This window comes from Aythya ferina (assembly GCF_964211825.1).
Source record: "Aythya ferina genome assembly, chromosome: 6".
NCBI classification, from domain to species: domain Eukaryota; kingdom Metazoa; phylum Chordata; class Aves; order Anseriformes; family Anatidae; genus Aythya; species Aythya ferina.
Window position 1 is genome coordinate 9,016,578 of NC_140303.1, and position 26,018 is coordinate 9,042,595.

At 41.4% G+C, this 26,018-nt stretch overlaps 1 protein-coding gene across 13 annotated transcripts in view; it reads left to right on the forward strand.

Moving 5' to 3' along the window:
• The window catches only part of UNC80 (unc-80 homolog, NALCN channel complex subunit), a 129,142-nt gene that overhangs the window by 25,904 nt on the left and 77,220 nt on the right, over positions 1 to 26,018 (forward strand). For 5 of the 13 annotated variants that reach the window (XM_084524701.1, XM_084524711.1, XM_084524706.1 and 2 more), the window contains exons 12-23: positions 2,613 to 2,881; positions 3,511 to 3,879; positions 4,642 to 4,788; positions 6,554 to 6,701; positions 8,053 to 8,201; positions 9,010 to 9,176; positions 9,888 to 9,989; positions 10,903 to 11,117; positions 11,640 to 11,746; positions 13,045 to 13,204; positions 17,726 to 17,898; positions 24,755 to 24,967. In XM_084524701.1, coding sequence (XP_084380827.1) covers positions 2,613 to 2,881; positions 3,511 to 3,879; positions 4,642 to 4,788; positions 6,554 to 6,701; positions 8,053 to 8,201; positions 9,010 to 9,176; positions 9,888 to 9,989; positions 10,903 to 11,117; positions 11,640 to 11,746; positions 13,045 to 13,204; positions 17,726 to 17,898; positions 24,755 to 24,967 — 2,219 coding nt within the window. The remainder of the gene's footprint in view (positions 1 to 2,612; positions 2,882 to 3,510; positions 3,880 to 4,641; positions 4,789 to 6,553; positions 6,702 to 8,052; positions 8,202 to 9,009; positions 9,177 to 9,887; positions 9,990 to 10,902; positions 11,118 to 11,639; positions 11,747 to 13,044; positions 13,205 to 17,725; positions 17,899 to 24,754; positions 24,968 to 26,018) is intronic. The other 8 variants (XM_084524712.1, XM_084524702.1, XM_084524704.1 and 5 more) reach the window with 6 other exon arrangements.

Here is a 26,018-nt window from a genome sequence, read left to right on the forward strand (position 1 = left end):
CTGAAAATAACATTTTTTGGTCTTATTTTTCCTTGGTTCTAAATAGAAGGCAGGCTTTGAAATTTGCTCAGTTTCCTTGGGCCCATCTGTCTGGGAACCTTCTACAGAAAGAGCAGTGCCAGTGTGACCACTGTGGTAGAGCCCCTGGTGGGATGAAGTCTATTCCAGAATGAGGAGTCTCTCCGTTGGCAGGATGACTCCACCTTTGTCAAATATTAGCCAAGCAGAGGAAAGTTCTTTTCTGTCAGCAGAGCTGTGTGCACCAGAGGGCTTTGCTGGTGCTCCTTCTGCTGCCTAAACATAGTGAATTTTTCTTTCTCAGGAGCAGTGCTACTGGCAAACCTGGCCAAGGAGGTCAAGCCTCACTTTAGGCATGTGCAACCCTGAACCTTGATGAGGGAACAGAAAATCACACACCCCATGGAGCAAGGCACAGTCTGTCTGCACAAGTTGTCAGGCACCACACCTAGGAGGATACTCATGTATTACATGCTGTAGCCTTGTGAGCTCTCAAAGATCCTCACTGTGCTCTTTTAGCACAGTAAATCTGAAGAGTCAGAGAGGATGGATTTGTGTCAGCTCTAATCTAGCATGGGAACATCTCCTTCATCTTTGCATCAGAGCTTCATCTGGAGTGAAGCTCTTCTCCTGGATCAGTTTTATGAAGTCTCTCTATACCTGATCTGTATTTGTTCTGTAGGAGAGTAATCCCACACGTGACAACAGCTTTCTAGCCAAATATTTTCTAAAAAGTAGCTATATGCAGTGCATCTTTTCCTGGTTGCACCCCAGGTACAATTGTCATGCAACTGTATGAACCATAGGACAAATCACGCTATTTTGGGGGCTAGTACGCAACTTTGAATGAACCATTCTGTAGTTAAAGGATGAGTACAAATACTACCTTTTGGTTCTGTTTTATGTGCCCAATTATACTTGTGCATGCTGGCCATCCATAATTTCCTATGTATTGTCTAATTTCCATGGCCAGGAGAAATTTGCTAATAAACTAATTTTTCTGGCTAGCACACAGTCGGAGATGAAAAATTAGTTATGTCCTATGTAGCTGCTCAAGAGAAGTCATGGACACATGCTGCAGGCCTCCGTGGATGTAAATTAAGAGTCTTTAGTCCTCCTTCTCTACCTCTGTGCATCCCATCCAGCAGTCAGCTCTGCCAGTGATAATGAAATAAAGGTGCGGTACAGAAAAATATATTTTATGTAGGTTTTAGTAATGGATTTTTGTTACCCATTTCAAAACAAACTAAGCAAAACCTCAATGAAACAAAAAAAAAAAAGCTAACCATAGATAGTCATAAGTCTTTATAGCAAAGTTTAAACAAAGTTTCCTAATTCCTTATTTCTATTATTGTTCTCTTCACCATATAAATGTCGCTGATTGCCATTAAAAAGTCACACGTGCCAGCAAGTAATCCTGATGTCACATTAGGTACAGTAGTTACTTCCTGCCCTAATCATTGACCGATTTGTAACCCAGTTCAAGGGAACACCATTGACCTTGGAACATTTCTCTTAATAAAATGTTGCTCGTTCAATGCTGGCAGGGTTGCACAGGTTATGCAAAGGAAATGTAGTCACTGCTCTGGCAAGTTGTTATTTGCAAACCGTAGCAAGTCCACTGTTGAGTCAGTCCTTGGAGATTCTTTTCAGATTTATGCTATTTTATTAATTAGAACACATTAATTACCCTTAGGCAGAAGTTCTTTGTTATTTTGTAGCCCTGTACTGCCTCAGAGAAGGTAGTCCCATCAACACTTTGGGACACATGGGGTCTTTCTACAGTACAGAGTGTGTAGACCTGCTTACAAAGCACCAACCGTAGGAGATTACTCATACCATGGCCTGGAGTTTGTCATGTGTTGTTAACACTGCGGTGGATCCTTGATAAAAATGAGCCTATGTTGCCAAAAGGCTGTCACTACCTGAGCTGACCAATTTAAAGTTAGGCCTCGCTATGTCATGGTGTCCTTTCTCTGGGCACTGTGAACTTAGATGCCACACTGCCTTTCTCATCAGTCATTTTTATTTTTTGGAGATGGTTTAGACTGCCACGGGTAGCGTTAGGAGCATACTGCTCCATTATTTTTTTTTCTAACTGGTATGATGAGATCTTTCAAGCTGGTGTGGCTTAGAAAGCTGTTTTGAATTGGTGCTGTTGTTACCCTACCTGCAGTCCTGCATCCAGCTGCAGAGTCCTTCCTCTCCCCCTTGCAGTGGTGCAGCTGCTTCTGACACCAGGCACTTGACCAGTAGAGAGAGCAAAGCTAGCCAAAAATCTAATCCCCCCTTTTGGATTAAATTTAAACTGTGTGAGCTCCCTGGTCTGCTTAACTGCCCAGAAGCCTGAGATCAATGTAAGCTGCCACGGAACTGCTCGAGCAATGTTGCTGGTGTTCTACTGTGCAGTGGCTTAAAGGAAGAAATGAATTTATGCTTTCATCCCTGTACCTGTGATAGGAATTAGGAGCCTGTTTTGCCTTTCAGCATTACAGACTGCATTAAGAGCTGCACCCTTCTTGTAAACAAGCACAGTAGTTGCTGTGTTATAACTAAAGATGGAAACTCACAGGTAGCCATTTTCCTCCCTGCAGTGCGGTCCCAGATCTCCACCATCACGGTGGCCACCTTCAACACTACCCTGGCCTCGTTCAATGTGGGCTATGCCGATTTCTTCAGTGAGCACATGAGGAAGCTTTGCAACCAGGTGCCCATCCCTGAGATGCCCCACGAACCGCTTGCATGTGCCAACCTCCCGCGGAGCCTGACAGACTCCTGCATCAATTACAGTTGCTTGGAGGATACGGACCACATTGATGGCACCAACAACTTTGTCCACAAGAACGGCATGCTGGATCTCTCGGTAATTGGCAAGGAATGAGGAAAGCCAGGTCCCTCTTCTGTCAATATAGCTGTACCATTGAGATCAGGGTTTTGACGGGCTTTTCCTCCACCTCTTTATATGACTTCTCTCAGCTGTACCTAAAGGTCAGTCAGATACATTTGTGCATATCATAAAAGCCTCCTCTGAGATACTGCAACTCCTATTACTCCTTGCAAGGAGTGCATGTGCATGTGGAATGCACACATCAAACCTTAAATGATATCGTTTACTTCCTGTATTCCTGGGGCATGCACCAAATTCCCTGTAAAACAGTATAAAACCGAATAGCACCTTAACAGCACCTTAAAACTCACCTTTGCTGCATTTTCTCTTAATGACTTGACAGCTCCTGGTGCACTGAAGCAGTGTTCTCAGGCTCACAGATGTCATCTCATGGTTTACCTGTCTGCCTGACTGTGCCCAGCCTGTGGTTTCTTGTCTACACCTAGATTGTAGGCTCTTGGGATTGAGGGTTGTGTGTTTTTCATTTTGAGTTTGTACTCTGCCTGCTGTAATGAGTCTCTGGTCTGTGACTAGAATTTCAGGCACTGAATAGTACTAGGAGAGCAAACAAATCTGACTGTAAATATGATATTTGAATCTACCAGGTGGTCCTGAAGGCTGTTTACTTGGTCCTGAATCATGACATCAGCTCCAGGATTTGTGATGTGGCGCTGAACATCGTGGAGTGTTTACTTCAGCTTGGCGTGGTGCCATGTGTAGAGAAGGTACGGAGGAAAAGTGAGAACAAGGAAAATGAGGCACCTGAAAAGAGACCAAGTGAAGGATCCTTCCAACTCAAAGGGGCTGCTTCCGGAGGTTCAACTTGTGGATTTGGGCCTTCCCCAGTCAGCGGAGCTGGAGATGGAGGAGAAGAAGCAGGTGGTGGAAGTGGTGGAGGAGGTGGAGGTGGAAGTGATGGAGGTGGTGGAGGAGGAGGAGGGCCCTATGAGAAAAACGACAAAAAACAAGAAAAGGTTTGTCTTGCTTGCCTTTATACCATTTTGGAATGCGGTGTTTATTAATATAAGAGGATGTGTGTGTATGCAATTGCCCTCCTGTTTTCCCTCCTTTTACTTTGCACAACAATGACAATTTAATTTGTTTTCTTCTGGTGCTTGCTGAGGTTCTGCTGAAGCAACGTGATTGGGAATTTAAGCACTGTAACTACTCCAGTGAAGCAACTGCCAGAAGCAGAGTTTGTGAGCCTTGCATGGGCATTTTCAGTATCCCGTCGAAGTGCCTGAAACCCTCAATCACAATGATTTTTGTTTATTACGCATGGCTTATAAGAAAAAACAGAATCTAGCGTGTGAGCGCAGTTTTTCTTTGATGACCAGATATCATAAATTTTTCAGTATTGCTGTGAGAATTGGCCAAGAGGAGCTTTTGCTGATCTCCAAAGTTGCGATTCATAGTAATATAGTACTGAAGACATTTTAAAAATGTTGTTTTTCTGCCCAAGCAAACCAGCTCGCTCTTTTCAGGTGTATCTTTTTGAAGTAAGTGCTGACTAGTATTCACAGCAACATGGAGGGGGCTTTGCGTTTATAACATGGCTTTTTGACAGGAGCTGAAAAGGAATGGGCTAGTCCCTTATGCAGTATGCATTTTAAGAGTAACAACTTTGTAAGGAAGTGTCTGGGGGAAGAAATGGACAGCAATTTTTTAAAAGTAAAATGGTAACAAAATGCCAGTGGTTGTGCCGGGGTTTCACACTGACTTTCTGTGATTCCCAGGATGAAGGTCCATCTGTCAGCACCCATAGGCTGGCCCTCACAATGCTGATAAAAATTGTCAAGTCCCTGGGTTGTGCCTATGGTTGTGGAGAAGGACATCGGGGGCTCTCCGGAGATCGCCTGAGACACCAGGTATTCCGGGAGAATGTAAGAAAATTAAAGCTCATTAAAATGTCCCCCTTGTACTTTTGACATCAGCTGCTGCGATTGCTGTCTGCCCCCTCTGTAGCTTTTTCTGTACCAGCAGTAGATGTGTTGCTCTTTGTCTGAGCTCACAGACTGTGTTGCAGCCCAGCTGTAGCGGATTTTAATGTTAACTTCCAGACCCTGGGGCTTGCTAAGAGCACACCTGCGACCCAGGGTACTTCTCAGCACCCCAGTGGATAGGTTGTCTGAAAAGGCACAAAAACATTGGAGCAAAGCCCCATGTGTGCTGCTCTGAGTCATTTTTTACATTGGTGGTACGCCAATACAGTATGCTGTTTACAAGAGGTGCTGCTATTTTGGGTTGCATATCTGAATTGAGAAGCCCAAGACATAGTTACATCCATCTTTCCTAATGGCAATTATGACTAGTTGCTGCTGGGCTGCTCCATAAGCTCCTGGTAGTTGGAGGGCACTGTGCTTGCAGGCGTACTCATGTACTGTGAGGAAGCAGAAGGCTCATGGCCTGTTGAATGCAAGGGTGAACGGTTACCATTGATTCCTTACACTTTTGATTCTGCCAAAGTTGAGGCAGGGGAAAGCGCCCAGTATGTAACCCAGACGTTTGACTTCATCTAGAAGGGTTTGACTCCCTGAGGTCAGTCCAATGCCCTGTCAAATGGGAGCCTTCCAAAAGCTTTCTCCAGCATATGCCTCCTCCTTGCCTTCTGTGTTTGCTGCAGAGAACATTTCTGATGACTGTAAAGAGAATTTACCCCCATCCACACTGGGGGTGGGAACCAGGTGCTTCTCCATGGCTTTGGTTAGCCTGAGCCATGCCAACAGAGCTGTGATTTGGTTCTAGGATCTGAGCTAGATGGCTTAGAGCTGGACTGACTGCTTCCATATCATGCACCCTTCTTCTGTTAGCTTGACTCCTGGTTACTAAGGAGCCTGAAGCAGTGATGTTAATTGTGGACACAGGGAGACTCGATGGGGTAAGAGTCACGGTGGTAACAGCAGAAAGGTTGTGTACAGAGCGCTGGTTGAATATACACCATATTCATCAGGGTGTCAGGTAAAGCTTTTACATTGTGCTGGAGCTCAGCCAGCAGAACGCTCAGGCCTATGAACAACATTAGGCGTAAATGAACGGGTCTCTTGGAGCCAAGGTTCTTGTCAGGCTCATTGAACTGGGGTCTTTATGGGAAGAGACTTTCCTATGTGTCAAAGTCTTCTGCTTTTTCTGTGTCTCTGCCTGTCCAGACTGCTTTGCATGCACCATTTGTGTTGACTGCATGCACAATCACGTCTGAGTTTACTAGAAAACTAAGCACCCTTTTGCAGTTAGCAGAAGAGTTGATGCTCCCCATAGAGCTGATATTTCAGACTAACTAATTCCATCCTGTTTAGGGTCCCAGTAGGATGGATGCTTTTCTGATAAGAAGTTGACAGTTAATAGCTTTTAAATATGAAGCTAATGTCTTGCATGATACAAATCGGTCACAGGGTGCAAGTGCATATACTGGGTGCAGGACCCACACTGGTCCACTCTCACCTTGTGCTGAATTTCTTGTTTGCTTCAGAGGCAAACCTTGTGTTCTGTTACAGGACCTAAACCTTCTGGCTCCTAGGTTACTTTAGACAGCACAGTAGAGCACTTACCTAGCTAGAGCAGAAAAGGACGCCAAAATACCCAGCTGCTATTAGTGAAACTTAGACCCGTAGTTTGATGTGATATGACTTGATTTGATGGATGTCGTTGCAGGCTCAGAACTGCCTCACAAAGCTGTACAAACTGGATAGGATGCAGTTCCGGCAGACCATGAGGGATTATGTGAACAGGGATTCTCTCAATAATGTAGTGGATTTCCTGCATGCTTTACTAGGATTCTGTATGGAGCCAGTCACAGACAGTAAGTACAGCTGGCATCAACAACTCTCACCTGAATGTTCCTAAACTTTACTGTCAGAAAAAAGCCATGTCTTTTTTCTTGGCCTTTAAAAAAAAATAAAATAAAAGTGGGTTTAAATCCTCAGATTATACAGACCATATCCTCAGCCAGCGCAGGTGAGTGGAGTTGGAACTCCTCTATTTGACCACCTGGTGATCTCATACCATGAACTTGCATTAGCCAGTGCACCTGAAATTGAAGGCATCTCTTTTGATTCATCCTACCTGTTGTTCATGGCTCTTGAAAGAAAATATTTTCATTCAACTATGCCTCAGGAAGGAACTTTGCTATCTCATGACATGACCAGGCACCAGCTGAAATGGCCTGTTTAATCCATGGTTTATTTTGAATGGAGATATAATTGAGCATTAAAACCCTTTATGGTGCCTCAGGTGAGGCAGGAAAAAGCAAGAACAGATTGAAGAAACAAGAATATGAACACACAGATGTGCATGCCTACAATACAACTGTGTGTGTGTGCATGTATATGTTTTTTATTTTCTTTTTTAGTTAGGAAAATTATTTAGGATGCTATTTAAATGACCAGACATTTCTGATCGGTCACTGTGTGTGACAGTAATTAACAATGCTTGTTTACAGAGTAAAAATAACTATTCCCAGGTATTCAAGGAGTCTGCCTTGTCTGTTAGCCTCTCTTTGATCACAGGCATTTCAGAGAGAGCATAAAAAAATCAATGTAGCAGGCTTTTGTGAAGATGCCCACAGAAAACTTCCTCAATATGCACTAATTATTGACATGCTCATGCTTTGAAGAGTGACAGCTCATGCAGCTTTTGAAAGTTTTTCCTTTCACCTAATAAAAGTGAGATGTTTCTTGTCATATGAATGTGTAATGCTTTTTTGAATGTTTGAGAGCTTATGCACCTTGCAAGAACAGTGTTCTTCTAGTTCAGAAGATTTTCTTTTCACGGGCATTGTCACTTTTCCATTTAATCAAACATCTCTTATTCTTTAGAATAGTAAATAGAAATGCTGGAGGTTTTCTTCAAATTTCATGTCTTATTTTATACATCTCTAAGTGAGAGATGTGGATAAATGGAAGCCTGACTTGTTCTAATCTTCTTGATCCTGTTTCATACTGCTATTTCTGGGAAGATTTCATCATTTTCATTTATTTTACACTTCCTTCAGCCTTATTTTTTTGTGAGGTGAGATTGACAGTACCGAGTATAAGATTTTAGACAAGGACCTGCACTTTTCTTGTATATCTAAATACCATAACAATTATCTTTCAGCCATCTTTTTAAAAACATTCTTAACCAGGGTGCTTGCTTGTACTTGAATTTCACAGACAAGGCTGGATTTGGGAATAACTTTACCACAGTGGACAACAAGTCTACAGCACAGAACGTGGAAGGTATTATTGTGAGTGCCATGTTCAAGTCGTTGATCACTCGCTGTGCTTCTACTACACATGAGCTGCACAGCCCAGAAAACCTGGTAAGTAGCTGATTTCATATCTTCAAAGTTGCTTTTTCACTTGGGTGTGACCAGCGAGGTTTCGCAGTGAAGAAGGAATTCACTGTAGTCAAATACCATGAATATAGCAAGTGTTTTTTGTTGGAAGCTTGTTAAGTTCCTAGGCTGGGAACTTTCAGAATAATGCAGGCTCTTTTGCCAAAGTTCACAGTCTGAAAACCAGGTCCTGTAAGTCTTCCCTTCACGCTCTTGACCTCAGAGGTAGAGATGACTTGCCACATCACAGATCTGTATGAATGTTCAGAACTAAAAAGAGCCTTGAGTGTAGGAGTAGGCTGGGGAATGAGTCACTCCTCTCTCTTCCCATGATGTAGAGCTCTAAAATAATTAAGAAAAATTCCAAGACGCCCACTGGTTTTGAAACAAAACATGCAGTTTTTTGCACTATGCTTTCCCTCCCACCCCTTCACTTGGCTTTTTCATGCTTTTTAAGATTATGGGCTAGATGAATGGGATAAAACAGGCTTTAAGGCATCTTTGCAGCTTCCTTATCTAGCCTCTGATCCCCCTACATTTGCTTCAGCCCACTGCAGAGCACGTTCATAACAATAATGCTCCTCACTGTCTGCTTCTTCAGAGCATGCTAAATGGCAACTTTGCCAGCTTTTGATCTCAGCCAGAAAACACAAGCCCTGTGCATGGAGACATCAGACAACAACCGAACGAAGTAGTGGCCTGCTGAAGTACTTTAAGAACTATTAATTCTCACTGCTTCTTCACAAACTGCAAACTGAATTCTCTTTTCTTCTCATGATGTTGTGCTCCCCAGGGCTTGTACTGTGATATCCGTCAGCTCGTCCAGTTTATCAAGGAGGCTCATGGGAATGTCTTTCGGAGAGTAGCACTCAGCGCCCTCTTGGACAGTGCTGAAAAGTTAATACCAGGAAAAAAAACAGAGGAAGCAGAGCAAGAGCAGAAACCTTCAGGGAGCAAAAGGTTGGTGTCTGGGAGGGAGAAGGCAAATGATTAATTTGCATATGGCTGTATGACTGTATGCAATGAACACAAATATAGAAATACCAAGGGCTTGCGTGTTTTCAGAGCTTATGTTAGTTCCTAATGCACAAAACTGTCCTATGGCAGCAGCCTCCTTTAAAATTTAATGAACTGAGGCAGTCATAGATCTATAGCAAAAGATGTTAACCCTCGCATAGAAGATGTTGAAGAGAACAGCACAATGGACACACTGGGAAGAGAAAAGTCTAAAAGAAGTAAAAAGCACAGTGTCAGTCCCACAGCACTGCATGAACACAGCTTTCAATGTGTGTCACATCCTGAGGAGGTTAGTGTTGCTTATCTGACAGGTAAACCCTGGTATGCAAAACAAGTCCCAGAAGAAATCTAAATCTGACATGCTTCTGTATCAAAAAGAAATTTTCTCTTGTGCTTTGAGGCTTGCCTTATTAAAATGCTGTGAAGGAGGATTAAGAAAGCTGAAAAGCTCCTAAAAACCTTGACTTTGCCTCTAAGGGCTGGTGCCATTTTCAAGAATGACATATAGAGTGGCAATAAGTTGCTGAAGAGATGGTGCATCTCTAAAGCTGTTTCAGTGTTCAGCAGTGCTGATTTCTGGGTCATATAGCTGTGTGATGACCACGAGATGGACCATCCATTCACTTCAGCTGATGATGTACATTGTCTGCATAGGTCCGAGGTGGGAAGCATCATCATTGACAAAGGTCAGGCATCAGCTGCACCCGATGAATGTCGCAGCTACATCTCAAGCCGCCCAATGCAAACTCCAGAACAGTAAGTAAATATTATTTCACTGCATTTTTGCCAGCAGCTTCCATCTGGGATTAGTACATTGCTTATTAGATAACTGGCATATAGATAACTGCTGTAAGGCATTGCATATTTGAAGTCTCTGCTGTCCAAACAACCGTGCCATTTCATATTGAAGTAAACTTAATTGGTATTCCTAAGAATTTTAGAAAATTTTATGAATAGCTACTGGTCTCCTAAGTTACTTTGGACAAGTCTTTTAACTTCTCCATGCCTCTCAATATCAGTCTGTCTTGTTAAAGTGCTTTGAGATGCACTGGAAGAAGACAATGCAAGGGCCTGAGCTCTATTATTATGTATTCTCTGGCATTATCTGAGCCTGCAAAGTCTCTCCCTTGCTGAGAATGCAAGGATAACCGAAAGGCCTTTATTGTTGTGCAGAATTACGGCAAGCTGTTCTGCTCTGAGCCCTGCCATAGCCATAGGAGATTGCAAGACTACAGCAAAATATGCTGTCCCCATTCCAGTAAGTTAATGAGAACTGTGACTCCAACAGATTCACAAACAGCTATCATGATGTTCTAAAGCTCTTCAGTACACACTTGTAGAAAGCACCACTGTAGTCTTGTCAATATGGGTCATTTTGACCTAAAGAAGATGATTTGCTTTTCACTTGTAGGAACAGAAAATTGGAATGACTTGTTCAGTGGGCAAGCTCTTCGGGGTAGAAAAGATTTTTATTATGTGCCTTGAACAATATTGAACAAGTTGTCAAACTTGATTATGTCTCACTGAGAAGAGTATGTTTGGAATTCAAAATATAACAACCTCAAAGAATAGAGAGGTCAGGAGGGGGCTGTGGGAAGGAGACCTCATTCCCCTGAGCGTCCAAACTTCACTGAAGTTCAGCTCGTGTTCTGCATCCTTTTTCTTCCAGTGATGAGCAAATCCAAGGCGCTGTTCTGGGACGCAAGGACTTCTGGCGAAAGATGTTCAAGTCACAGAGTGCCGCAAGTGATACCAGCAGTCAGTCTGAGCAGGACACATCCGAATGCACCACTGCTCACTCTGGAACCACTACAGACAGGCGCTCCCGCTCCCGTTCCCGACGAATCTCCCTTCGAAAGAAACTCAAACTCCCCATAGGTAAATGTATGTCTCTTCATATTCTATATACATACTGCATGTGCAGAAAAACACAGATATATATTAAGATATATTGTAACACAGTTCCTTATTGTCCAAGTATACTGTATATTCTCCCAAGACAAGGTGGGGAATGCTGCATGCTCTCTCCACTTTGCAAATGGAGAACTGAGGCAAAGGGAAACATAACCAATCTACCAAAGGTAGCAGAGAGTATCTGTGGCAAAACAGAACACTCAATCCATGTCTCCAAAGTAGTATGCTAGTAGCTTAATCTTCTAGGCATTGAAGAGAAATAATCCAAATACAATCTGATAGATAAAACATACATGTACATCATTTACAGATCTCAGGACCCAGCCTTGCATGGTAGTTAATGCATGTAACATGAACCGGTTTCCTTCCCTTTCCTTCCCTTTTGCCATATCCTGGCATGACTATTTCAGAGGGTATGTGCACAATTGCTAAGAAATTAGTTCTGTTTGGAAGCATTTTCAGAAGTGTTCTGAGTAGCTTATTCTGCAACAGGGAACTGGCTGAAGCGCTCCTCCCTCTCTGGCCTGGCTGATGGGGTGGAAGATCTTCTAGATATCAGCTCTGTTGACCGTTTGTCTTTCATCAGGCAGAGTTCCAAGGTAAATGCATTAGACTCGGTTGCAGAGAGCTTGTAAGGACAGGACCTGACCATTTGCAGCTGTCCAAGGAAACACTCTAATCAGGGTTGGCATTGTAGTCAATGTGACAGAAGTCTTCAGAACAGAGAAATCAGAATTTGGTACTGGACTTCAGCACCGTAAGGGAGCCTCACATTTAGGTGTCTATCCACTTCTTAGAGCAATACATAAATATTTGTGTCAAGTACAAAGAGTCCTCAGAGTCAGGGCAAGGAGGAAAGTAGTTGGTCTGGCATTGGACATTACAGCACTGCTGTTTTCTGAAAGCAAGAATGTCTTTTTATTCCCCCCCTATACTCTTTTCCACCCCTGTCCTTGCACAGTAGAAAAAAATAGCTTCTACATAATAGGATGTGTGTTCATTCTTCTACCAGTCTATACTCACTTCTGTCTGTGAAAAGAGCGGCAGAGCTCCACCTTTTGCCATTCCGTGTTGCAGGATTTCCAAATCCTGTCTGTCTCTAAATGCTGATGCACGACCTTCTGCAGCAGATGCAGCATGTTGTCTCCTCTAACTCCATGCAAGTGAGAACATTCTTATAGAAAACAGCAGCTTTTTCTCCTATCTATAAATAAAAGTGGTATTGACTGGAGACAAGCTATATTTGGGCACCTTTTTTTTTTTTTTTTTTTTTTTTTAATGTGTAAGCTGTCCTGTACTTTATAATACTGGAAAAATACTGAGGAGAAGCTTTAATGAAGCACTACCAATATTTGGTGTAACATTGAAGAGTATGATGTTGCCAGGGTGCTTGGGAGATAAGAGTATAGTTGTCTGATAATGAAGTTCAGAATGCAATCTTGGTAAAAGAGGATAAGGTCACAAAGTGTTATGACCTTGTCAGGAAGAATAATGGAGCTGATCCTCTGCAGGAAGGACGTGATGATGGTGGCTGTGGTATGTGAGTAACTCCTTGTAGACTCTTCTGGAATGCGAAGAAGACTGGGTTAAACCTCCACTGTACTTGTCTATCTTTGTTCTTTGAGAGAGAAATGCAGGCCCTGTCAATACACTTAAGTTTTAACTTGGTCACGTTTCTCCATGCTTTGTGCCTTTACAGCCTCATGTGAAAGACCAATCCTTTAAGCAGAAAGCTTAAAAGATTAAGTGCTTCAGCCTACGTAAGTCTGTGCAGACCCACTTGTGTTGCTATGGTGATCCACTGTATTCCTGCATTGCTGTAAATGCTTTGGTCTTCTTGCTTAGACGTGAGATGGTGGCGTGGCACAGCCTGACCTGGCCCTCTGTCTTTGCTCAGGTGAAGTTTACCAGCGCAGTGAAGCTGTCAGAAGGAGGGGGGCCAGGAGGTGGCCTGGACAATGGGCGAGATGAAGAGGAGAATTTCTTCAAGCGTCTTGGTAAATGGCGCACCTGCCGAAGACACCCATCCAAGCTTCATCACACAGAAGAAAAAGATGGTTAGAAATCAGGGTTCTCGTCTCCTTTTTACTTTCTTTTTATTTTATTTTTTTAACCTATTTCTTTCTGTATTTCATCCCTTACCCTTTTTTCCTGCTTTCTCCATAGTTTTTGTATCCATTCTTGCCTTCTCCAACTTTTTAGTCTCTGTAACTGTTTTCTTTCCCTTCCTTCTTTCTTTTGTTTTGATTTAGAAAAACCTCTAGCAAAGTCATTTTTTTTTCCAGACAATCCAAATAAATTATGCAAATACAACATTTGGGCTTCTTAAATCAAATTGAATTTGATCAACACACTTGAAAAATTAATGCTTGCTTCAAAGCACTGATTCAGTTTGAAATTAGGTGTGTAAATCTTTCATTGCTTAATATAACAATGGGTATTCCATCAGTTTTTTCGTTTTTTGTTTTTTGTTTTCCAATTTGTGACCATTTGACAGTTTTAGTAAAGATCAGCACTGATGAAATGGAAAACCCTGCACAAACCTTGTTATAATTATCTCTTTTCTTCTGTGTTGCATGTCTAGTGTCTGCATACCATTCGTTAGGGATGCTGTCCCTTTTTCTTAGCACACAACATAATGATAACACTACTTTTCCTTTCCACAAAAGTATATTTCATTGCAATGCATTTTCAAAATCAGCAATGTTTCAAAAGTGCCTTTATGAATAATATGAGGTCATGATATATTCTGTTTTCAAATGTCATGCAGCCATTCACATGCTCATGTCCTTGGCTCTGAGTTCATCTTTGTTGTCAGGAAGACAACCTTGTATCTTGAAGCTCTATTCCTGTTTTTCAAAACAAACAAAAGCCTCCCAAAAACACATGAAAAAGTGTAGCTTTTCTTTTTCACCATGACCTCTGTATCTTTACGTTAGCTGGTCTATTCTCTGGCGTTACGTTTTTTATTTTCTGACATTACACTTTGGCACTGCTTTGCATGTATTTTACCATCATCTGTCCCAGACCTGCCATGCAATGTGTGTAAGCCATTGTTTAGGCAAGCGGTATTAGCAAAGGATGAGCATATCTCATAAACTGGTCATCATTCCACCACTGCAGAAACACTGGTGGTGGTTTTCAGCCCATCTCCCAAGTTAAAAAATATGTTCCTCTAGAAGGAGGTTGCCTCAGCACAGTAGCTTTTTGTTTTGTTTTATTTAGCTGAAGGTGAAAACCCTGACAATAGAATGAATTGCATTGTTTTCCTCATCCACTACTTTGCACTGAAGCGGATGTGAAATGCTTCCACCATCTTTTGTCCCAGCTCTTACTGGGAACAAACAACTCAGGCAGCAAGATCTTTAGACTTCCACGGCTGTTTCTATAGCACTCATATTGTGATTTTGCTTTGTATTTTCTTGCAGGAAATACTGTTTTTTCACCGTGACAGTGCTGATTTTTCACCGCTGTGAGTTTGCTTTTGTCTAGAGTGCCTGTATCTTGATTTAATCACACGGACTTAGTCTTGACCCTGTGAACACCAATAGCGTTGCTCCATGTGTGTGGCAGATCTTAAGTCTGTATAAAACTCAGATGACACATTAGTTATCGACTTTGTGAACTTTGGAAGCGTTGTGCACATTACAGCCTTCTGTGAATAACATCAGATTTTGTCTAATCAGTGGCAAGAACTTGAGGCTTTTTATATAGCTGTGAGAGAAGAGATATACATGACACATGCTTAGTTTTGACATATAAGTGCATTAGAAATGGGGTAATAAAAGCGATGCAACTTACCATTAGCAAAAATATTGGTTTAGCTGTACATACCTGTGTGTATGTACATGCACTTGCATTTTGAAATCAATGTGAGGCCTTTTCAGGTGGTTTATGACACAGTAGAACAGGATCATGTATGGTGCTTTCACATTTGCAGTGCTTCTGTGTATTCCATAGAAATCAACATGTTTTATGTGTTTATGGAGAGGAGAGCAGAAGTCTGTCAAGATGAATGGGTGTACTATTAGATCCCTCAAGGTATGACGCTGAAGTATTGTTCTGGAACATATTTCTGCCTTCTCATTCCTGACATTCATGATGCTATGCCATTACTGTGCTCATAATTTTCCATGTGGTGCTTCCTCTTGTGTTTTTGGGTTTTTTAACACAGTAGGCCAAATTGAAAAAGAAAACACAGAAATACCTCACAGTAAGTAAATACACAGATATTTTAACATATAGAATAATTTGTCACATCATTTATGAATTGTAATCTTCATTGTGATACATCATCTAGACGACTGGAAATTCTGTCTGTGTCAGATATGTATGTATGCATCTGTGTGCGTGTGTATGTGTTTGTGTATATATCTGTATGTGTGCATATGTATACATATATATACACATAAATATATGCACATTCATGCATAACAAATTGTTTACTTTAATGATCTTTATACTAAGAACACAGCATATATACAGAAGTGAGTTACCATATGTTTACATGAGAGCCTTGCTGTTTCTTCAGACATTTACTGAAGACATTTTCAGTGACCATAGAAGTTGCCCAGGATGTTCAAGCCATACAGTATGGGCGAATCACAGCATGTGCTTGCTCCAAGGGACGATCTTGCATTTACCCTGGAAGCAGCTCTGGGGGGACAGGTGCTTGGATACCCAGTGTCCTTCTATGCTGGAAAATGATCTTGAGGCCCACTGGGTGAGATTCCTGCAGGGTTGAGTCACACTAACCCTTTGTAAACCAGAGAGAGCTCCCCTGCTGACAGCAAGGCATAACAGAGGACAGCCGTCAGCTGCTTCTGAAGGATTCCCTTGCAAAGCACCAACATAAGTGCAAGGCTGGAACTGCAAAGGGCTGGAGTGATTGACTCCAGGTAGTAACACTGACCCCAGGTGTACAAAGGTTTTTATAGAGGGGTGCTAGGGAGGTGCCTTAGACAAACCTTTATTTATCAGAAAGTCAAGTTTCAGTTCTTTATCTCGTAACAAGCACAGCCCTAACTAGGGGTCTGCATACAAAACATTTTTTGTACCTCAGACATGAGTTAGTGTTAAAACAGGCATAGCAGGAAAGCTCAGGGAGGATTCTACAGGCTGTAAGGAAACAAGAGGAGTTGAAAGAAAAGGGTATTTGTGCCTGCTTATTTATGTAAGTGTTCTGCCTGTTCTTTCTACTTTTTTATTTGTTTGTTTGTTCCATTTTGATGAAGTATTTCCCAACATAGGAACATTTTGTTTACTGGAAAACTATGTACAGCTTCACTGAGAGAGAAAAGCCACAGATGTTGTAAAGAAGTCTCTTGATATTTGATACCAGGATAAAAATGAAGATAACACATTGCCATTTTCTTTTGTGACTATTTGTAGTGGATAAGTGCTTTCTAAGTAATGCTGGGAACTGAAATCTCAATGGGACTTGATGATTTTCAGTCATTGTTCTTTCCTGATGAAGGAAAAATCACAAAGTCCTGTAGAGCTGACATTTTGCCTCTTGTCTTCCAAATCCATGTTTAAAGCAAATCTTGAATTCTTCACTCAGTGTTGTCTTCTTCAGTGCTTTATCCTTCAGTATTCTGTAACCTTTTGTACTTTCACACCTAAACAGATAGAGTATTGTAGATAAAGACAAACAGCCCCAGAAGCTGACTATTCTTGTTTTGGCCAGCCACCTTGGCCTTAAAACTTCTTTTGTGGTTTCTCATCTGTGTCTTTCTGTCACTCTCTCAACTCTGGGTACAGACTGCACAATGATCTTCTGCATTAGGAAGCCTTAATTACAGTCTGCAATGGGATTTGTCGATCTACCATGTGACGTCAGTGCGTGGAGTTTGAAATCATGCTTGAAAGGAGCCCTAAAGGGAATTGCTAACTTTATTCTCAAAAGGAATTTGTATAAGGGAGCCTTCAATCCAAAACAATGCAATACACTTTAAGGGAGAGAGGCTGGAATGATGGAAGATAACTAGAAACAGAGTCCAGTCTCACTTTGGGTGTTCTGGTCATTGCAGAAGATGTATGCATAAAAATTAGACAATATGTGATTTTCACATGGAACGTTTATAATATTCACTACTGATTTTTATGTCCTATTAGATGATATAGTATTACTTAATATATGGGCAATTAGGTTTATGTATCCTTCACTTTAAAGTTAGAGGCTGATAGAAAAGCAAGTAAGGTAGGAGGGTATTCAGGAAAAAGAGACAGTAAGCATGATTTTCTGTATTAAAGAAGTGGGGAGGAAGGGTCATGGTCTGGTTCACCTATGTTGGAGTAGGTTTGGGTTTTCTATGCCAGTTAGGGTGGCATTGTTTTGGGCAGACATCAGCGTGACCAAGACCAGAATCTGTCCCGCTGTACACCTATTTCATGGAAGTCATGATAATGTAAAAATGGCCCTGTTATCTTCAAGCTAGTACATCAATGTGAGGAGGGGATTTAGACCAAGACTGTGCTCCTCAAGTTTTTTGTACTACTATTCTAACTGGTAAGAGACTGTGTTCCTTTCTCCCTACCCCTCCCTGCAATCCCCTCTGTACTCTTTACCTCTTTAGGTTGCCATAGCTTTGATGATCATTTGACCTCCAACCAAGAAGGAGGAAAATCCAAGAACGTTGTGAACCTGGGAGCGATCCGCCAAGGGATGAAGCGCTTTCAGTTTCTCCTGAATTGCTGTGAACCAGGCACTATCCCCGATGCCTCCATTTTGGCAGCAGCCCTAGATCTTGTAAGTCATTCTTTGGTTTGTTTTTACCTGCTGAGTGAGAGCACGTGCATACGTGGTGGTCCGTTGTCACTCACTGATGTCGGTCATGCCCACGCAGATAGCAGGTAAAGCATTTATAGCAGTGCCAACGGGTAGTGCTGTTAGCAGCTGGAGTTTTAGCACCCATGACTGGATGAGCATGCAGAGAAATTGGATCCTTTTTTTTAATTACATGGCTCCGCACAAATAGATTATTGCTAGCACAAAGCTTTTTATTGTCAGACTTCAAATTTTGCTCACAGCTGTTCTGCTTCTGCTCCTACTGTCAATACTAAGTTTCAGAATAAGGACTGAAGACTAAGTAGCTACCTGGGGAGGCACAGTAATTCCACTCAGGAGTTCGGATAGAGTTATAAATGTACTAGGCAACATTAAACTATTAGTCACCAGAGCCAGTCAGTGGAAAAAGCTTCAAATGCTGCTGTGCGTGCTTTTAAATGCAGGTACTGCTAATTTGCAGATCTAAAACACAGAAGTGACACAATTCAGTCCTCCTGCCTGACAGTGAGTGTCTCTTCTGTACCTCCTTCCTTCCTTTCCTTGCAGCTGCTTTTTTTAACAGTCCCTCTGTTTATAAAGCAGTGGTTTTCAGCCTGTGGTTCATGGGCCAGTGGGACTCTGAGATGATTGTGAGAGGGTGTGACAAAGACAGCCAAGAAAGGCCATCCAGTTATTTGTAACTTGTCTGCACAGTGTTCTACTTCTGTGTTTGGATGTCCGCAAACTGAGAAAGGTTGAAAGCCACTGCTCTCAAAGCATCCACATCCTCTATCCCACTGTCTTCCTACTTGCCACTTCTTGCCTCTTAAACTGTCGTGCCATTTGTGCTCATACTCAGTTTTTTTGCTCACTGCTGGAGATGCCAGACCTATGGACTCCCATTCTGCTAGTGCCCTGCTCTGAGCTGTGCTGTCTTGTCTGCTCCGTAATTCTGGGGGTGAGATACTCTGTGCACCAACTCTTTACATCATTCTTAACATTGCATCCTTAGGTCCCATCCATCCCAGCAAGTCTGCCTTAATATTGGCCAAAAGTCACTGTTGCTATCACATCACAGCTACTTCTACTCTTTGGACTGCTTCCTGTCTCTCTTCCAGTGGACAGATGCTTTCTTCACTAGTGCCCACTCTTCCTGTCAGGGTTTGTTGGCCCTCTGGCTGAAAGCTATGGAAGGAGTTGCTAGTTGTGAAGTCTGGCTTGCAGTCTCACAGCCAGAAGTGGTTCCTACCAGTCAGGGTTGCAGTGAGCTTGGAAAATGGCTTGGGAAGATAGTCACTCGTGCTTTGCTTGCTGCACAAACACAAAATCATTCTTCAAGGCTGCCAGGCTACTACTACCCCATTGTACATGGGCAGAGAGAAGTCATTGCTGTCCAGTATGCCACTAAAATCCTTCCAGGGATGTGTTACTTTGTGTGCTTATGCATCAGCCTGTCAAAATGGATTTGGCAATTATTTCCTTATATCCTGAAAATGTCTTATTTATTTTTTAAATTTGACACATGCTTAAGACACAGACCGGCTTATTGTGTGCCTGTGTGTGAAGTCAACTGGAAACTACCAATATAAGTGAACAATTTTAAGATGTCTGTTCTGACTTCCCAGGCTGGCTTTTACAAAACTGTTTCGCTCTGTTTTCTTTCCCATGTAATCCACTTAAATTCTGTATTTCTGTATTTGCTGTCAGTCTGCAATCATCTAGTGAAGGCAGAACTGTAGCACAGCATCTGCTATGAAAAATTTCTAATACTTCCCAAGATCATTGAAAACTCTGGACCAAGGCCCTTTCTTGCTACTTGTGACTGGGATTGTGATACAGAGCAGAAAATAATACTATAGCTGCCTGAAATTCTTTTTTCTTTCTTGGACTTCTACTGTGTGGTTTCAGAGAGGGTGTGACCTGATACAAAGCACAGATTTTTATGTTATGAGAATTTGTAATTCTGCAGCCTAGTAGCAGGGAGCCAAATAAGCTGGCTTTAATAAGCTGCCCCTTCAGAAGATATGCACAAAGTGGTTATGTACCATGAAGGAGAAATTTGTGACATCTATTGGAATGCATACACACCTTCTCCTTCATTTGTTGTCTTCTGTTGTATGTTCCCAGTAACATCAGCAATCCGAGAATAAGACAACTGAAACCCCAGTCTGTCATTCCAGTGGCCACAATTTGGTCTTTTTCTCTACATTTTCTCATTGCTTTGCCTGCAGATTTTCTTTGGGCTGTAAGAAGTGCTGTACACAGGGGTGTCATTATGGAGTAGCTATGGATTTGAATGAGAGCCCAAGGTTCTGGGATCAGAGTTTCTAGAAAGTCTGCAGCTAAATGAAGGAAACCTTGTTCAAATTACAGACTTTGGAAACTACTTTCAAGTACCTGTTCAGCTGGCATTTTTTTCTACAAAGTATTAGAGATATGTGGAAGTTATGAAGTCGCATGCACTGCAGGTTTCAAAAGATGACAGCTTGTCATCTCACTGTACCACTTAATGGCAATGTATGCTGTTATGGAAAATTCCCATATTTTATTTCAGTAGAGCACACCCAGCAGAAAACATTCTGTTTTTTTAACTTGTGTTTTCAGGCTTTTGAAGTAATAGTTGGAATCAGGTTTGACGTGAATTAAAAGCTGCTTAATTCATTTTATCCAGCCTAGTTGCTATGGCAACCTCTGAAAAATTAAAGGCAAAATACTCCAGTTTCAGTTTTCATAAACTTCTTAAGCATACTCTTTCATGCATATTTTGACAAGAAATTCCATTCTTATATGGACTTAAAGATCTTTGATTAGCCTGGATGTTTATACAGGTTTGCCACAGTGACTTAAGGAAATTAGAGTAGTGAAACAAAGGCTACATCCTTATGGAGATAATGATTTATTTATACATTAAACTCAGGATTTTCTTAGAATTAGAAACCATGTAGTTAACGTATTTTCCCAGAAACACCACCCATCCTTGACTGAATTTTATAAAGCTGCAAGCAATTTATGGCTTTGCAAGCATTTAATGGCACTTGATAATATATTGCAGGTGGTTTCATCTCTATGTCACTGGCTGAAATCCAGACTTGGCAATAATAGAACTGAATTTCTTTCCCTTAAAAGAAATTTTGAAGGTTGGATGGCAAATAATACAATGTTTCAGTCTGGTCAAGTTTCTGTAAAGGGTTCCAAAAGGCCCTTGTCTAGCATTTTATAAAGAAGTTACCTAAAGTATCCTAATTAGAGTAGCGTAAATGACTCAGATGGGAAAACATGAGCTTTCCTTTGATGAGTTTAGCAGAGTGATGCTTACCACTATTCCACTTCTCCAGTACATTCTTGAGAAGTATGATCTGCTCTGTTCTAACGTGCATCTCTTACCCTAGCAGAAATGCCATAATGGCACTGCTTTACCACAGGGTTGTGTTTGAGAGGACCTACCAAGGAGTGGGAGGGCAGAAGGAAAGTCTAAGCTGCAAGAACAGGAATGCTTTCCAGTGTCTTGACTGCATGTAACCAGAGGCCTCAGGTGGGCTCCATTGTTCCCATGTCCCTGTTTGGGTAGGAGAAATGTTTGTCCACAGGAGGACATAGCACCTGGAAGGAAATCAGAGGTTGCACTGAATAGGTCCCCACAACAGATGACTGGGAAAGGAAGCAAGGATTTTACTTGATTGTTTTTGCACATAATCAGAGAGATTTGAACTAATATTTTTGAGGCAATTCTCCTAGACTTTGCTTAATAATTCACTCATAACCTGTTTTCAATACATGTGCTTGGCTACTTCTCATGCCAGACTTAACCTCATGGCTAGACAAAGCAGAGCTATCCAGGCAGCAGCTTTTGAGAGTACATGCATTTACTTTATGTACTTCAGAAGTAGATTGTTGCTATTTTGCCTTTTTTTTTTTTTTCTTGTAGAGACCAGTGGAAATATTTTTTTTCTCAAAGTGCCTTGCAGAGTATAAAAGAGGGCAAAAGAAAATTACTAGTGGTTGATTTGTTTTATAAAATTCATTGTCCTTGAAGCCAAAACTGGACCTAAACACTCTGTGGTCATAAACCTCTCCACAATCAGCTGTACTTGAACAGTAATGTGATGCTATAAATTTCCAGATCCATTCTGTATTTGCTCCCTCCCACTCAGGTCATTGCTTTTGCTCCTTTTGTACAAATCAGGTTATCTGTTGAAAAGCTTCATTGGGAGTACTTGAAATTTTGTTAAGAAAGTGGTGGGTTCTTATTCATGTCAATTTAAGCGGTACAAAAATAATTTTCAAAAGGCAAAGCAATAAAGTATGTCTAATATTAAAGGTGGACTTGTGAATGGTTTCACAAGCAGGGACAGGCATGTGAGAGTATTGCTACTGTGTGAAGTTTTGATAGTGACCATGGTAACTTGTGTTCTTTTCAGCTATGCATCGCCTGCCTGATTCATTTCTCTCCATTTGTGATGTGTTTCTCTGTGGTGTGAATCCATCCCTGTCCATTCTGTTACATCTTCATCTTTCTCTTTCTGCTGCTTCAGGTTTCACTGAGCCTCAGGTAAGCAATCACAAGGAGCTTGTGCCCCGTGTTGTTCAGAAATTCCTCTCTCATGCACGAGGTCTTTATAGTGCTTCTGAATTTGGAATTCCTGTGCCAGGACACATTCTTCCTGCCCTCACACCCTATCCTAGATATGCTCCTTTAGTTATAGTAGATGAGTGCTCCCATAACCCTTACAACATGTCTTTACAAGATTCCTGTATGCTAAGAAACTGTGATTTTATGAGTGGTGAACTAAAACAGGAGACCAAGACTGGGTTTCCATCTTTTCAATGCTTACACGTCTCCAGGTCTGGTGAAGGTTTTGCTATGTGAGAATAAGAAAATAAAGTCCTTACCTATTTCTGTGTTCATATTTCATATGGACAACAAGCAGTCTGTAATGGTTTTTCAAGGTGCTAGATATGAGTTTTGTTTCTGGTTGTGGATGAGTGTCTGACTTCAGATTTCTGCCTTCCTGGTGAGAACATTGGGTAAGCTTTAATGTTCATCCTGCTCAAAAGAATTGTTGAAAGATTGCTATTTTCTTCCATCATTTGAAGAAAATATAATCAAAAAGCTTGTATTTTATTCAAATGATGGAAGAAAATAACCATCTGCAGTTTTTAGTTGCAACAGGAAGTTGCATCAGGAAGCAATTATATTTTTTCTTTTTAGTGTAGACAGCACATAATCCTTTTTCTTCTTCTTTTTTTTTTTTTTTTTGACTGTCTTCTAAAAGGGATGACTCTCTTCTATCCTGTTAGGAGTAATTTATGCAGTACAGAATTTCTTTAATTTGGGAATTAATTTTTGGAACATTCTTTTGAAAATTTCTTGCTTTCAACTTTTGATTGAAGCACTATTGAAGGCACTATTTAATAATGTTATACAGACCAACTAAAGTTGTTCATGGACAATAGTTGAAGAACCTGCCCTTATAAATAGATGCTGATCTGTTTAAATTATCTCACTAAAGCTGCCAGTATCTAACTGCATAGAACACATGTTTGTGCTCTGTAAAATCCCAGCTAGGGAAGCATCAAAGCCAACTTGTGAATTGTGGACATTGTTTTATTGTTAGTTTTAAAACTTGCAGGCTGTTTTGCTTGTGAAAATTGCAGGAAAAGAGGGGTAAGATTAAATGGAAATGAGGAGGACCATTTAATTTTAGTCACTTTCCATGGCTTGTAAAGATGTTATTTTGAACACAGCTGTAGACTGCTGTGAAGAAAGCTCCTTCCTGAGGCTAAGCTACCCTTTAGGAAACAAGTTGTGGTGTCAATTTTTGAACGTACTTGTGAGTTGCAGAAGTACACTTTATTGGTCTAACTTGGATCCTGCTAGGCCAATTCATACAAACCAAGATAGACTCAATATCATATCACCCATTAAAGAAAAGTACTCTTCCAAGTTGGGGGGTGAGGGGAGGTCCCTCTGAAAATTTATCAATGCCATCACTTCAGAGCTCAGCTGCCTGATGTGAAGTTCCAATACTAAATTGTATGGTACTTCCTTAAGTTATTGCTATTATTATGGTACTGCTAAAGCAGTTAGGCCAGCAAAATTCTTTTGACTTATCATAGATTCGTAGAACAGCTTGGGTTGTAAGAGTCCTCAAAGATCACCTAGTTCCACCCCACCCTGTACAGGCAGGGACATCTCCCACTAGGTCAGGGTGCCCAGGGCCTCGTCCAACCTGGCCTCAAACACCTCCAGGGATGGGGCATCCACAGCTTCTCTATGCAACTGACTTATGCCAGTAAAGGATTTCACTGTCCATATCTGCTTGTTCTAAGGGCAAAACAGCACTTTTCCTACTTTAGCAAGCCCGCATTCATGTTTCCACTCCCAAGCTCCACAAGCAAAACTTAATGGGACAAATGCTAGGATTTGTGTGTCAATGCTACTAATTGTGCTTGCAGTATTTGCAGGCTTACTGGAGGAGATGAAAAGAAAACTTGACTCACTCCTCCAGTAGAAGTGTCAGGTAAACACTTCTGCTTTGTGGCAGCTAATGTGGTTTTTGAATGAAAGGTGGTGAAACAGAAGATTGCTTATAATGTGGCTCTTCTTGCCCCTTCGGTGGTCCAACTAAGCATGACTGCTCAGTCACTATGGGCCTTGATTTTATTAGCTTGAGGTAAGATTCATGGCAGAGATCCTGTTTTCAGACTTTGGAGAGATCTCTCAGTCTGTGTGACTGCATGGCAAGCCTGTGAAGTAATTGAATAAAGCACAAAATCCTCTAATATTTGTTGTTCCAAATGTATTTAAGGTGTTTTTTTATTTTTACAAATATTTCAGGAAGCTCCTGTAGTAGCAAGAGCAGCCCTGTTCCTTGAGTGTGCACGTTTTGTTCATCGCTGCAACCGTGGCAACTGGCCCGAATGGATGAAAGGCCACCATGTGAACATTACCAAGAAAGGCTTGTCCCGTGGACGTTCTCCTATTGTCGGCAACAAAAGGAACCAGAAGCTGCAGTGGAATGCAGCTAAGCTCTTCTACCAATGGGGAGATGTAAGAGCTTGTTTCTCTTCTATTTACGTTTAAACGTAAACCAAAATGTAAAGGTAATTTGGTCATCTGCAGGATTTCAGTTTAAGTAAAATGGGGACTCAGGAGCCTCCTCTCCGAATTGCACTCCACAGCCTGCCCTTCCCTGGTCCTTGCCGTGTTCAGTTTGAGGATCCTTTCAGCCCAATTTCCTGTCTCCAGCACTTACTGTATATGAATGCTTAAGGAAGAGTAAGAGCAGTGTTTATGATAATACTTGCTCTTTTTTTATCTTCCAACTCTTTAAAAACAGACCAGGGCTGTTTGGGCTAGATGTGGTGCTGTGTATTTAGCAACCTTCAGTGGATTTCTTCAAGGTATTTGTCCAGTCTCTCTTTGCACCCTTACAAACTGTTAACACTCGTCATTCTTTGGCAAGGAGTTCTGCATAGCTACTGCATGTCATCTAAAGAACTGAGCTTGGCTTCTTCACATTTTATTTGATCATGATCTTGTGCAATATGTGATCAAGACAATTGCCCTGCCTGGTCCTGTCAGTGCACTTGCAGTTTCTTTGGAAGCCCATACCTGCTGAAGGTCTGATGCTTACTGCAAGCCATTTCACACAATTAAAAATACTGGGAGGAGTCCCTTTGATCTCCATGGTACCTGGTACATATGTCTAGCTGGAACTGAGCTTACTGCTTCTCACCTCTTTGCACAAAACCAGTCATTTCTGCAGTGTCATGATCAAAAAAAAAAAAAAAAAAAAAAAAAAAAAAAGAGGGGGTGCAGGTTCTCCATTCTCCATTTGCTAGGAAATCCAACAGTAGTTAAAGATCTATGACTGCTTTAATGTAAGGTTGGAGAACACGGTGTAAATAATATGTGATAGATTGATTACTGCTTTGTGGAGACACAAGCAGACCATTTCTTACTTAAATGACTGAAACATAAAAGGGAAAAAAATTGAGAGACGTGGAGTTTATTTAACAATATACAGATAACTGAGATAACTATTGGCATCAGCTTGCAAACCACAATAATACCACCTTTTTCTCTTTGTGTAGCAGTC